Source organism: Fundulus heteroclitus, unplaced genomic scaffold (assembly GCF_011125445.2).
Source record: "Fundulus heteroclitus isolate FHET01 unplaced genomic scaffold, MU-UCD_Fhet_4.1 scaffold_376, whole genome shotgun sequence".
Taxonomy (NCBI): domain Eukaryota; kingdom Metazoa; phylum Chordata; class Actinopteri; order Cyprinodontiformes; family Fundulidae; genus Fundulus; species Fundulus heteroclitus.
In genome coordinates this window covers 32653-47648 of record NW_023396788.1, presented here as the reverse complement: position 1 = coordinate 47648, position 14996 = coordinate 32653, and the positions used below count along the sequence as shown (strand labels likewise).

Genomic DNA, 14996 nt, shown 5'->3' with positions numbered 1-14996 from the left:
CTGTTTCCGCTTTGATGTGAAGAATGAGTTGTTAGAAATGAATTTTTCAATGAGAAATATTTTGTGCTACAGTAACCAGCTCCGCATCCGGTTTTATTATATTTACATAATAATAATAATAATAATAATAATAATAATAATAATAATAATAATAATAATAATAATAACGATTTTTTGTTGTTGTTGGTGGTGGTTTCATTCAGGGCTCAGCTCTGCAGCGCTTGCATTATTGTTGTTTTTGTGTTAGTTTTTTTTTTTTTTTTTCCCGTGGCGTCTTTGTGCGTTTAGCTGATCCCACATCCTGAAGTTCACCACGCGCGCGTGGAAAGGCGCGTGATGACCGAGTCGCATTGGACCTTTAAACAGTCGTTGCCAAACGAAGGAAAGGAAAGAGACGAAAGGAGGAGAGAGATTACGCATTTGCCCCTGCTGACTCTTCAATTGACAGAAGCCAAGGCAGAGAGGCGCACTCAGATCACCACTGAGAGCCTTCTGAGGAAAATAAAAACAGGAGGAATTGCACGTAATATGTAGGCTATACTACGCGTTCATCGCTTTTCTATCTTCTGGAGAAATTTTACGCACCCCGGAAGACTAAAGCAAACGCCGCAGAGATGAGTGTTGCGCGGTCTGGGGCGCTTCTGAAGGATTCCCGCTCCTGATAAAGGGACCAAAAAGGACAAAACGAGGCTTTTTTCCCCCCCTCCCAAAGAAGATCGCAAAGGTGGAGCGATTAGAGAAGGGCTGATGAAGGGACTATTAATCCTTTCAGTGCATCAAACGCACCAAGGGGCATTAGAAACGTTTGGATGGAAATCGGAACTGTTTTTGGTTTTGTATGAAACTGGTGATTAATTCTTGTGAGTTTCCCCGCCACTAAACAGATATAAGAGGTGATTTCTTCTTCTTGTAAAAGGTTGCGTGAATTAGCACAAAAGAGCTCTCACATCTTCGTCTTTTTGTTTTTCTTCTTCAAGTATTTCTAAATCTAAATGGAATTAGTTGAGTCTGAAGCTGTTTGTGAAAGAAACAGACATGGTACATGGGCACAGCTTCCTTCACGGTAAGGCATTCTTACTCCCTAACTGAAACACACTTACTTAGTATATGTCTTATTGTTTGCCTTAAAGCCTCTTGCAGACGCAAACTCCAATGACCCCTTGAAGCAATTGAAAGGGAGCATTAAACATCCAAGCAACAAATCAAGCAGAATTAATTTAACAGTAAATTATAATAGTGATTAAGCTGCATTTTTTTTCAACCTGCAAATTCACAGCTGAAGGTCATAACAAGTTCTTAAAGTGTGTGATTTTAAATAACTTAAATATCCAGCATTCTAAACTAAACAAGTTCCATTTATGAATTTGTAAGACAAAAAAATGATTTGCATGTTTTAAATTTTGTTTTTAGCGAGAAAAGTAACACAGAGGAGTAACGCTGTCATATTTTCAAACATATGGCAAAGCTGTCTGTTGGTTATGTTTGGAAAGATCCTTTATCTTTTGGGTGTTTCCAAGAGGGTGCAGTGAAGAAAAATGTTGAAATGTTCATAGTGCTGATGTGAGCCAGTCTCAGGAATCTGAACCGTGCTGACTCAAACCTCAAAAAGGAGAGAAAAAAAAGGGAGCCAAACAATAAAATATGTATTCCTCTTTCTGATCTTACAGTTGTGGCAAGTCTACTCATACTCGGGTTGTCTGGGGCAACAAAAAAGGATACAGCTACAGGTAATCTCAACATCAAAAGTGTCTACTTTTTTTTTTTTTTACCCTGTAAATTTGGTCTTTGTAAAGCTTCATTTACAGCTGATTAATATTTTTTTGTATGAACCTCGTTTTAGGGAAAAACAATTCTGGAGTGAAGCCTGCAGGTCAGTGTGGAGCGTGGGTAAAAGAAGCAGAAGGGGGGCTCTTCACCTCTCCCAATTACCCAAACAAATACCCCCCGAACACAGAGTGTGTTTATATCCTTGAAGGTGAGTAGGACCATTAAACACAAACACAGAAAACTGAAAAAAAAAAAAAAATCAGGTGTCTTAAAGGTTCCCCCCTCCCCAGATAGAGGACTTCTATGGTTTTCATTATGAGGCAATCTAATAATGATATGATATTATTGCTCATTAGAGAGCGTGTAACGAGATGATGCATCATACTGACTTCAAGACAAGATGAGACACAATTTCAGCGATATTTATAATTACCATTTTTTTTTGTTTTCACATCTATAGCAAAGGTTTTCCAAATTACACAAATCTGTAAGCAATGTATTTTTTTATTTATTTTTTGTTCAACAAGTGAAACTTGATAAATGGCAAATTTTAAATTGGTCCGGATGCCCAAAAAGTATAGAATGCTGTAAAGCATCATCCAATTCAGGGTTGATCAGTCTAAAAAAGTCTAGATTTTGAACTGAAGATGATTTAATCTAGACTAGATTCTTAGAAATAACTGTAAAATGGACCTTTAGTTTAGCACTAATAGCAGATACCAGCATGAGCATTGTGGTTGCCAATGGTTAGCCAGTTGAGTCTATTCCCTTTGTTAATACAATTATTTGTATATTCTCACTGTTTTGTGTTCTACCAACAACCCAAAATACTGCCACACAATGAACGAGAGTGCTGAGGATTTCTTCAATGTTTTTGTAGCTGAGTGTTGTCAGTCAGCTGGGTGAGGAGACTTTATTTGCTGACGCCACCAGTACAGTATGGCAACTACTTCCCTAATGCTTCATTCAGATAAGCGTCTCAAACATTGATACAGGCTGCTGATGTTAAAGTACTAATCATTATATATATATTATATTCAGGGAAAATAATAATAGCTTGCCTGAATACAGCATCCTGAGACAGACTTAACTTTGAGAATAAACATTGTTGTTTTTTCTATATTGCAAGGAATTACATTTCATTACTCCTCTGTATTGAATGCCAAGCCATGCTACTTAAACAAGTAGAATAGTGTGTCTCTTATTGTATTTGGCCATTGATTGATCTGAAAGCTGTCTAAAATTAAATGTATTATTTTTATTATTATTTTGAATCAATGACAATATTGACCTTACTGTATGAAGTGTAGCTTTGTGCTAATTACTTTCAAATATGCCTTCCAGCTCCTCCAAGACAGTGCATCGATCTACACTTTGAGGACAATTATTCAATCGAGTCATCTTGGGAATGTAAATTTGACAACATTGAGGTCCGCGATGGACCATTTGGCTTCTCCCCGATGCTTGGGCGTTACTGCGGTCAGCACAGCCCGCCAGATATCAGGAGTAGTGGCCGATACCTGTGGATAAAATTTGTGACAGATGGAGAACTGGAAGGGGTGGGATTTTCAGCAAGTTACAACTTCACTGCAGGTACGTTTATTTAAAAAAAAAACAAAATGTTGTTGTTCATAACGGTTTTGCTGCTTGTGTATATTTCATAGACTACAAAGGAAAGACAAGCATCCCTTAGTTAGAACTAAGTCCCTTTGTTGCTTATCGTGATCTTTTGGGAGACTCATTGCCTATCCTTCATTGCCAACCATTGACAATAGGTTTGTCATTGGCAGGTTGGTCATTTTCCTGGTACTTTCCTCCCCTTTTTTTGGCAGTGGTTTAGAGCAGTGGCACCACTCCTCCGTTTAAAGAAAGCACCAACATAGCCTCAACTCTCCATTTACATTTTTGTGTCATGTTCCACCGTTGTTTCCTTAATTGGCAAAGTATGTGTCTGATGTAAAGGAGGAAAGAGACAACAGGGTTGTCAATCTTGCCTCAGATCGGTGGGATTCTCTTGGTTTCCACACTAATTCTCTCTCTGCGACAACCATGTATTCTGCGACAACCATGTATTTTTTTCTTTCTTGTCAGTGAGGGCAAGGTGTTCTAGTCTTCTTTCAACCTACGGACTGGGTAAATAGAACTGGGTGAGCAGCAGCAGTGCCTCCCCCTACTGTATATGAAACTGTTAAAAAAGTCCTGAGAGGTTGTGTCATACTAGTGTGACCGGAAGAGTATGATGACTAAATGTAGGGGTTTTGAAACTGTCTCTTGTTAAAACCTTATTTTATAATAATACCAGTAACCACCCCATCCCTGTCCACCTCAAATACAATGTTACTCATGAGAGTTTTATGTTTGAGCTGATATACAGTCATATTCAATAAAATAGAATATGCATTTCCAAGAGGCCTGTTTGTCAGACCAAGAGCACTTTTGAAGAAAAAAACGAACAGGCCAGCATTAAACGTACTTTTTATTAATCCTACATTTCTGCATGACAAATTTAGCTTTTTTATTGGTCTGATGCAATATTCTAATCCTAAATGCTGTGTCTTTATTAGCTGGAGGTGAAAAAACATAATTAACAGAAATAAAGGCTTTAAAACATTGTCAGTGTGTGTTAATCTATATAGCATGTTTCCTTTAGAGAATTGAGTTACTGAAATACATGAACATTACAGTATTATACTAATCTATTGAATATGACTGTATATGGTTCAGTGGGTTAACAATCTCTAGATCTTAGAATGTGTGGATATTTGTTAATATTCCTTAACCTGCATTCTACTTAGCTTAGAAATAAAATCAAAGTTTGAGCCCTGAAGGGCCAAGAGCCAGAAATCCCAAGATTTTAGCTGTTTTTCTCTTCTTCACCTTCATGGATATAATGCTTGTGGATATTCAGGGTTTGTCAATCGTTTATGTGATGTACATGCATGGAGTGCGAAGCCTTTCATCCAATAAACATGAAATCATCTAGAGGCTATTAAGAAAAAGCGGCTGAGCAGAACAGGGGCTAAAGATTTATTAGTAATGACTTTTGTTATTGAGAAATCAGAATGCCTAAGCGCTTTATGGCAATTTACAATGAAGTGGTGTAGCTATTAGCAATGAAATCCGGTCATTCCATACAGTCCCGATAAATGTCACGGTGTTGCACTGTTGTGTGTTATGTATTGAGTATGGTGTAGCAGGAAGCTAAAAAAAAATTAAATTCAGTAAAATAATGGTCAGAATCTTGTTTCCCCCAACTGTGCTTTTCACTTTTGGGTTTCTCTTCAGAAATACATTTGCTGTATTTGTTTATTTGTGATCTTTAGTCTTTTTTATAATTTTTTCTTCTTAGCATTTTAAGAATATGTCCTTATAATTTATGGTCCACAAATGATCTTTAGTTGTTTTTATACATTTAGTTTTAATTAAGCATGTGTATAAGAAACATTCTTATGTGTTTTAAGTTTAGCTACATTTGTAGCCACAGCTGTGACAGACTGACAGAAGTAGGGCCACCGGGCCCTCTGGCCATCGGCAGCAAGCAAAGTAGGGCAAGTGTCTTGCCCAAGGACACAACGACCAAGACAGTCAGAGCAGGGGTTTGAACCAGCAACCCACCAGTACCAGGACAAACTCCCCAGCTCCTGTGCCACTGTTGCCCCTAGAGTGTTTGAATGAATAGTACAGCTGAGTATCATAGTGTAATGTTGGTGACGTGCCACTTAAAATGTCAAACAAAATAAGTTTAGTTGCATAGCTTGTAAATAGTTTTATATTCTTGAAAAACAGTGGTCTATTCCTGCAACACTTGTGTTTTGTAAGTGGGACGTATGTGAGTTCTTAACTTAAAGAACAACTTTATTTGATGCCAAAATTAATTATTGTTTTTATCGTGCAGATCTATTGTGGATGTTTGGCTCAAATAGACTGAACTGACTGAAATCTATAGGTGCTGTAAATTAAAGATGTCATTACTGGGGGCTTAAGGAGCAGAGTGTGGTGGTGGCAAAAGGTTTAATGAAATAAAGAAAACTTACAATATACAAGGAACAGGGCAGGGAAACAAACCACGAGGAAGGGTGATGACAAAAGGAATCCGGCAAAGCAACAAAGCATGAAGTCAGCAGAAGAAACCAGTAATGAGTAATGAAACCGGGGAGTTTATATACAGAGGGAGGTGTGGAGAAAAGTGTGGCAGGAAAAAGATGTAGTTAGAAGGAGACAAAGAATAGCTGAGACCAATTAAATAGAAGAGCTGAGGAGAGGAGTGTAATGGACAGACCAGAAGGGAAAACACTTGTAGTCATGTTAGTTCATTCTTGTTCTTTGTATATTTCTTGTTAAATTTCTCCAACTACAGATACTAAAAGAAACCCAAAAACCTCAAATACTTCAGGATTGTGACAAAAAGTTTACCACTCTTGTTGTTGTTAAAGTTTTACGAATAAAAGTAAAGCAAAAATTCTCTTGATGCTCTGACGTCTAAACTGTTGGGAACAAAACAACTAACTTTACTATTGTCTAAAGCCAAATTGTTGACAAAAGTAATCAAGATAAAGATAATCACTCGACATCACCTGCTTCACTGTCCTCTCCTGTCTTATTTTTTTTCCTGAAATGGATGGATGTGCTACTGGTTTCTTGCCAGTTGTTGAAAAGCAGCTTCGTTGTCTGGAATAGATAAGAACTACAGTACTATGTAATAGTTGGCCAGTAATATAAATTGCAGCATAATTTCTACCTGTTGATCCATGCTACTGTTCATTTGACCACAGAGCCTGAAAAGATGTGAATTTAGTAATTTCTACTGCCAATTGGGATCAACTATATAATTCTGCGAACACCTGCATAGAACCAATATTTTGCTATCTCTCAGGGACAGTAGGGATACAATTATTGCATTGATGATTTGGTTAGAAATCCCTTTATGCTTTTGTTTTGGTGCTTTTTCTTTTTGTCCTTTGGTGAGTGGACGTAATGAGCGCATTATCGACCTCTGAGGCTATAGAGACAACAGTACATCTCTGATTAAGCATAGTCGTTCGGCTTACCTAAAAGTAGTATAAATAGGAGTTTGTTCCTTTCCACAAGTACCAAGCAATTGATTTAAAGAGGCCAAACAAGGTATTGCAAGCCCCAAAAGCAAATCGCTAACAAAACTGTTTGAACGTTGTTCTTTCTTGTTTGAATCTCTTCAGTCACCTGACACATTTGTCTAGATGAGCCAACATATCAGGAGTGCTGCTGCTAGTATAAGCAATTCAAGTTACATAGTACATATTTTTTTGCCTCAATCTTATAAAACCACTTTCTTCAATAAGCAAAACAACATCCAAAATATTTCCGCATAGCCGACTGAAATAATGCTACTGCTGGTGTAGGTTCTATCTCTTGGCCCCCTTGGGCGTTGTGGGTTGACTTTAGACCAGATGGCTGTAGTCTGCCTCTTATTGACACAAGATTTTTGGAAAAAAAAAAAAATTCATTTATTTTGTGTGCAATTGCCGAAAATATTTATTTATTTATTTATTTCATAAATCTTTCCTTTCATTTGCATAACAGGTCATATTGTTTAATTTCTTTACTTTATCATGCCTTTTACATACAAAACAGTTTATTTACAATATTTGTAAAATAGTCGTTACTCAAATAGAAATGGTCTTCTCTTCTGAAATTAAATCAAAACAGTATATACCCTAAAAATCAACCAATCTTAGTTTTATAAATGTTAGGAATGATCAGAACTGCAATACATTTTGACTGATTTGGTTTGGTTTTTGTTTGAGTCTGAAAATATAATAGTTTGGGGCTGTCTGCTCGTGTGTGGAAAAACAATTTGTAGGTATTTTATAGAAATACAATTATCTCTTACTAATAAAAATACAGATTCATAAATGAAAAAGCCATCTATTTTCTAACCCATGACCACCAGTGATAAATAACCAATAACACTTTCCCTGCAATGTGTATTTCAAGGAATGTTTCTTCCCTCTCCTTCCCTTAGAAGTCTCATTGAAAAATTGCTGTGGGAAAAGAAAAAGGCTCTGCCTCTTGACTTGATAGGAGATATCTGTGGCATATAATTTGCATAAATAAAGTAGATAAAAGACTTCAATTCGCTGAACTCAATACTCTGAAATCTGGGAATATGAATAGTTACTCGCATCAGCAGCTGTTCTGTTAGCAACACTTATTCAAACATCCCTGTGATGAATGGGAACGTAGTGGAAACAAAGGTGACATAAATCACTACCTCTTAGTCTGTTTCCTCAGACATTTTAGGAACAAAGTAATATTTTTTCCTGTATCCTCCTTTTTTTATTTTTTTATTTTTTTATTTTTCAGATACATGCTATTGATTTGAAATTCCAACTGCTGGAATCTATGGACTGTCATAAAATGCAATGATTTCTAAGAATCCGCATTCACAAACCACTGACAACGTTTTTAGGAACATTTACTTAGTTGTATTCTCTGTCTGCAGACATCTAACTTGAGAGGGCAGTTTATTCAGTTGGAGATTGTGTCCTTTAATATTATTTACATTGACAGACTGTCTGAAAATTAGAATATTACATACGATCAATAACAAAAGGATATTTTAAACAGAAATGTCAGGCTTCTGAAAAGTATGTTTCTTTCTACAGACTCAATACTTGGTTTGGCTTCCTGTTGCATGCATTACTGCATCAGTGCGACATGGCATGGAGGTGATCAGCACGTAGCACTGCTGAGGTGTAATGGAAGCCCAGATTGCTTTGATAGCTGCCTTCAGTTCTTTTGCATTGTTGGGTCTAGTATCTCTCATCGTCCTCTTGACAATACTCCACAGATTCTCTATTTCATTGTAGGTAGATGCCAAGTTCTTCTGGTAAATGAAATCAGCTATGGTTAGAGCAGCGCACTTGCGTTCTGAGAAGGCTGCGAGAACCCGGTTTGATCCCTCCAGATTGTCACTATGTGTCCCTGAGCAAGACCCTTAGCCCCAGATTTCTGCCTGGGCGCTGTAGAAGTTGCCCACTTTGTTAGCATGTACAATTGCAATGACAAATAAGTATTCTTAGGAAGTGTGTTGGTCAGTGCGATCAACTGATATCAATAAAAAAAGTGTGAAGTCATGTTGTGCCATCCTGAGCCGGTGTCTGTCTGTGGATGGAATTCTAAGCAAAGATAACTGAGTTTCCATCATTACTAAATGAAAAGACGGTGGTGATGAAGTTCCAGCACTTTTATTGAGAAACAGAGCAGAGACCACATAGATGGAAAGTAATCACACCCCACGGTCCCACTGCAGTCTGCGTCTGCCCTGTCTCTGCTTGTCTCGCTTTTCGGCTCCCCCTAATACTGCACAGTGGCCTTGGCCTGAGACATAACGAAGACAGTCTTTCGTAGACAATCAGTATCCCCCAGCAGCTGCAGCATTTGGCCTTGCAACCAGCAAACAGTGGATCTTATACACAGCCATCATGTCTGCAAGCCTCCTATGTCCGAATGATGTGAGGCCATAGTGACTTCAGAATAATATTTCTTAGAACACTGTCTCATCAGTAATTTCACAGGTAACACATGGTGACAATAAAGATTCTTCTAAAGAATTTTCTTGCTTTCTTTTTTTCTTTCTTTCTTTAACTTTTAACAACTTTTATTTATTTATGCTTGGAAGAAAAATTCTGTGAACAATGACGATCTTCTTGACATCCGTCAAGTCAGCAGTCTTCCCCGTAATTTTGAAGCTTTCTGACCATGACTGAAGAACCATTTAGAGGCTCAGGAAACCTTTGCAGGCGTTTAGAGTTAATTAGCTGATTAGGATGTTACCATGAGTTTCTGACGTTTAAATTTTTCACAACATTCACATCTTCTGTGATATTGTATTTTGGGTTTTCATTATCTGTAAGCTATAATCATAAAAATAACTATATATAAGGGCTTGACAAATTTCACTCTGTGTGTAATGAATCAGCATAATAGTTTAATTTTCTTAGGTGACAAAAATATTGAACATGACACTGACATTTCTGTGATATACCTGTAAGTCCTTGTTTGGATTTAGTGTTGCCATGGCTATAGATATGGATTAACTCACCTATCACACAATACTAAAAAAATAATTCATAAGCTGCAGTAAATAGGTGTTATCAAAGCATTAGGGTTGTTAAAATAATCAATATGTATATATAATCAATACTAAAAACAATAATTATTAAAATATACTCATTTGTGTCAAAATTGATATAAACTGAGCCATTGCATTTGGCCACACACCTTCCAGTATAGCCAGAAAAACATATGCAACCCTCATTATTGACAAGATGAAAACAAAAACAGTGTGGGAGGAACATTCCCTGTAAGGTGGATCGACAAGAAAAAGAGCGATCCTAAACAACGCACCTAATCTACAGCTTTCTTGAGTTTTTTTTGTCTCAACCATGACAGGAGCGATGAGAACATGTTAATAGAGCAAAATATTTTTAACCACAGTGAAATCATTTTTATAGGTTTGATTTTGTGCTAAATCCCGGGCTGCGGGCTGCTGTGTCCGCTGGGAGAGCTTCCAGGTGTTCCCTGAGTATGAGCTGCTTTCAGTGGGCCTCTGCGAAACCAGACCGCTACTCCCCCTGACTGTTTTCAGTCTGAAAGGCCAAACCGGTGGAGCAGGGGCTTAAGCTGCTGTTGTTGAATTGAATATTCAGCAACATTACCAGAAAGGCAAAAATTGTACAGGGTTGCTGCCGAATATATTTCTTGGACCAGATCCTGGTTTGTGCAGTTAAAATGTTTTGTATGAGCCAGATCCTTGTTTGTTTTGAAACATAGTTTATTGTAGTATAGTAAGATCCTTAGTGTGTCCCTCAGTAGTAAAATTGTGTTGTGTAACTGCAAATTGACAGGTAAATGGAAGCACTCAGTTGCACACTAAAAATAAACAATTACAATAAAATAATATACAGTAACTTCATGACTTAATTAAAAGATACATACTTTGATAAATGATATCAACACTTATACTGTTATCTTCTCTACTGTTTTACCAAACAAGGAAGTGAACTTTAAATGACATAGTTGTAAAAATCAGAGCTTTACTGTCCCATACTCAATGCTGTTAACCCTAAGCCTGATTAATAAAGGTAAGTTTGTCATATTGTAATTATTTTTTTTCTTTTGTTTTTTTGCTCTTAACCAGAAATAACCATGTGCCTTCAGAAAATGTTACTGTGGTAAAAAAAAATAAAAAATTATCAAGTACTTCTCTTGCGATTATTGAGTTTTACATTTTTGTATTGTGACAACCCTTCAGAGGAGCAGACAAAACATTTCAGCCACAATGCTCAGTAACTTAAATTTCCCAAAACGCCAAACAAAGAAACAAAACCAATTGCATTCTGAACTCCGTAAAGATTAACACAGAATTTAAAATTATCTCTAAAAATATATGCAAGGCCTAACACAATATTGAAAATCTGAAAATGGTACCTATTGTTAACCAGTTGGAGCAAGGAGAGAGTTGTACTTTAGGTTTTGAAACCTACTTACTGAAGGAGTGGGGTGTTATTTTAAGTCTATTCATCTTGAGGATATTACCATAATTAAGTTGATCAAGCTTTGAGCAGCATTGGGGCTGCACAAATGAGAGGTATGGAGAACCGGTTACTGACAAGAGGCACTCATCTGGCCTTTGGAGCACAAGACACGACTGAACTAGCTTGTCTGAGGGAATATGAATGTTGATCATTTCTACTGTAAACCTTATTTTCTTCAGCATGAAACACTAGCACATGAACTCTGCAACATCAAAACCTCAGAAACAAGAACTGAAACAATAACCAACTTTTATACCAAGCTGCCAAGTTTCAGGTTGTTGCAACATTAGCTTCTTTTGTCAGTGTATTACACTATTTCAACCAGCTCCTGACAATTAAACAGATTACTAAATGTACAGCTGCTGTTAGTGCAGAGAGATCGTGGGTATGTGGGCTTAGCACAAAAGATCCAAAATATCTGACAATGTTGTTTTTTTATTATTTTATATTATATATATATTACTCACTTTCTTTTCTTTTTTGTGTTTATACATGAGTCATTGTAGTCATAGTAAATTTGGATCACTGAGTTTTGTGCTAATTTCTGTAATAAAAGACGTAAACTCGAGTAGTCCTCTAGTGAAATGAGTGAATGAGCTTCATGGCGTCAGTACACTAACGAGCTTGCCACCATTGCTAAGACATGTAAGGTTATCTTTTTCTTGACAGACTTAATTTCTATAGCAGGGCAATTGTGTTACATTGTCTTAGGCACCCTTGTACCAAATTTCATACAGTATAAATTTGCAAGTAGAAGACTTGAATACAGCATGTTCATTTAAAATCTACACAACACAGCAACTGTGATGGGAGTACACAAGTGTGTATGTTAAGTCCCAAGGCTATGGGAGGTTTTGAAAAGCATAGTGCTATTTAGGTCATCCTAGGGCGCTTTGACCTGAGACCCCTGTGGACTGTTAGATTAAGTGGTGTGTTTCATCACCTTAAGCCATACTTGCAGAGTCAAACCCTGCCACTAAAGAAGATAGTGCCAAGGAGTGCCTTACAAAGGGTTTGAGATGATATAAAATGTTCTATTACTGCTACTTTATTTAACACGATGGCCTGAACTGCACCTGTTCTTAGACTTTCTATACTTTTTAATAAAAGCTTAAAACTAACTTTTTAAACTTATTTACATTGGTAATTAAGAGATAAAAAAAACATCTGAACAAGTATTACTGAAACAGATCTACAAGTTATGTTGTGTTATGAAATGATAAAAACTAATTAAAACCTAAGCATGACTCATAATTAAGGTGACTGATTTCTGGGAGGGAAAAAGTCGATCCAAGTTCTAGCTGCACTGAGAAACATTTTAGAAATAAAATGAGTCAAGTGGCATTTAGGATTATGGCTGGAATAGGATATATGGGCTCATCATCAAGAAGCCAGCATCATGAGATTGTGCCTAGATGGGCTCGAACTGGGAAATTGGAAATTGAACCGGGAGATTGACTCGTCCCTTTTGGAAGGACCCCAATTCTGCATCACCATCGCTGTGGCTGGATAGAAAGTCAGGCCACTTCTCATTTTCACATCTGCCTCCAAAGGCATTTGCCAATGGCAGTGTGTGACATTTTAATGTTTGTGTTTCATTTTGTCTTAATTGTACTGAACAAACTATCTGAGATCCTTAACGGATAAGGGCATTTATCAATCGGTACTAGAGAGAGATTAAAGCATTCAGTGGATTTTTAGTTTTGTAAGAAGATTTTTATAAAATGTGTTTAATGGTACAGATGCTGTATAGCAATCCATGCTTAAAGGTGCATAGTGCAAGTTTTGAAGTTAAATATTTATTTTCTTTCCCATACACTACCTTACAATTACCCAACGTATAAAATGTGTTATCCTCTATTTACCTCAGTTCCTCTATTGGCTGGATTAGTCAGTTTATGAGAGAGTGATTCACGCCAAGTCGTCTGCGTGTGTGTGGGTGTGACGCACTTAGCGCTGTCATTCACCTGGCTTTTTCGTTGAGTCTCTGCCGTAACAAATGCATTAGCAAGAGAACACAGGCTTAATTCAATATTTATAGCTTTCTTACCTCAGATGACATTACACCTCTAAACAAACAACCTGTGCAATCGCAGCGACAGATGCTTTTCGTCTTCTCCCATACACATCCACAACACTGGTGTCATTTCAACTTGTCGCCAGAGGGGGCAGACTTGTGCAACTACCCTGGAATTTACACTATGCTCCTTTAAGAATAATGACGGTTTTTCTGATTTGAATCAGAGGTAAAGTATTGAGTCATTTGGTGACTCTCAGAACTGATTCTTCAGGCACACAAACCTCCCTCCTAACAATTGGTGTGCTATAGGCTGTAGCACAGTTCTGTTTTTTTATGTGCTTAGTCTTTGTTGCTTCCCCGAGCTTTTCTTCTGCAACAAAAGTATCTGGGCCATGCCGTGCAATTTTTCATTAGGGACTGTACATGCCACTATTGCAGCTAATCCATATTCACCTTTTGGTGCCATTTGAGTCTTCATAGGCGCTTTGGAGGTCGTCAAGACTAGTTAAAGCGCTATACAAGTACAAGCCATTTACCATTGTTACGGAACGGTCTGTCATGGTTTGTAAAGTTGTAGCTGGACCAAAGGGTGAAAAAGAGCCTGAAGGCAGCATGATGATTAGCAGATATATTGAAAAAAAAATGAAGAGCAGAGAACCAAATGGAGGGTAGTACAAATGAGAGGATCCAACAACAAGGTAGAGGAACAGGTGGGAAGAACAGAGAGCAAATCAGGAGGGCAGGTGAGAATAATTGAGACAAGCAACAGATGAATGACATGAAAAAAAGATTGATGACAGGCTGACAGGGAAACAGATCTAACAGAAACAGAGAAAGTAAGACATGTTCCAAAAAAAATATCAAAATCAAAACACAAGCACCTAAGGATCATAATACTGTCTTTAATTTTCTATGTTACCAGCAAATACTGGAGCTGTGTCCGAAAAGTAGAGTCTCTCATCTGGCATTTGTGTCCTTCTTCTAGCTTTGTTTTTTTTTTAATTCAGTCTGCCAGCACCAGTTTTAGAAGAGTGCTCTTATGTGTAAAGGTAGAATAACAGGTGTTAACGTTTGAGCTCTCCTTTTTGTCCCCAGTGTTATTGCAAAACAGAGATGGATGGTAGCAAGTTAGCATTGCAATCACACATCTTGCAGCTGTGGAAGAGGTCAGCTTTACCCACTCTCCTCACTCATCCCTCCGCTTTCTTATTCAGATAACACTACTCCTTTTCTTCTCTCTCAAGCCACAGTCATGAAACCAAATGAACTGCCATTCACTAAGCTCAGAAATGTGCTTCCTTTTGTATGTCTGGAAACTTTATTGAATGTCTGTTAGAAAATTCCAAAAATCATCTGAAATAGTGAGTCTTACTGGTAAGAAAAAAATAAGTGACCATTATCAAACCCTTAGCTTATATAAAATACCAATTCAGTTGGCATTTGCTACCATGCTGTAACAGAAATACAGCTATAATCATCATATCAACTTAGTGATTACATTAACTTCACACTTGATTGATTTGTTGGTTTTGTTTAGTTTATTGTCTGATTGTTTGGTAGATTGGTTAAATTGGTTTATTTTCTCGGCTTGATGTTTGGTTTGGTTTGATTGGATGGTTGGTTCGTTGGTT

General features: G+C 37.3%; 1 protein-coding gene across 2 annotated transcripts; it reads left to right on the top strand.

Annotated features, from left to right (window-relative positions):
• Positions 1–293: 293 nt before the first annotated feature.
• On the top strand, positions 294–3389 carry neto1 (neuropilin (NRP) and tolloid (TLL)-like 1). Of its 2 annotated transcripts, XM_036130710.1 has the most exons (5): positions 294–860; positions 978–1063; positions 1668–1727; positions 1841–1975; positions 3112–3389. In XM_036130710.1, exons 2-5 carry the CDS (start codon positions 1036–1038, stop codon positions 3372–3374), a joined length of 486 nt encoding a protein of 161 aa, XP_035986603.1. In that variant the 5' UTR covers positions 294–860; positions 978–1035; the 3' UTR covers positions 3375–3389. The 2 variants fall into 2 exon arrangements, with proteins under 2 accessions (XP_035986603.1, XP_035986602.1); XM_036130709.1 differs by having other exon boundaries at positions 294–1063.
• Positions 3390–14996: the final 11607 nt, after the last annotated feature.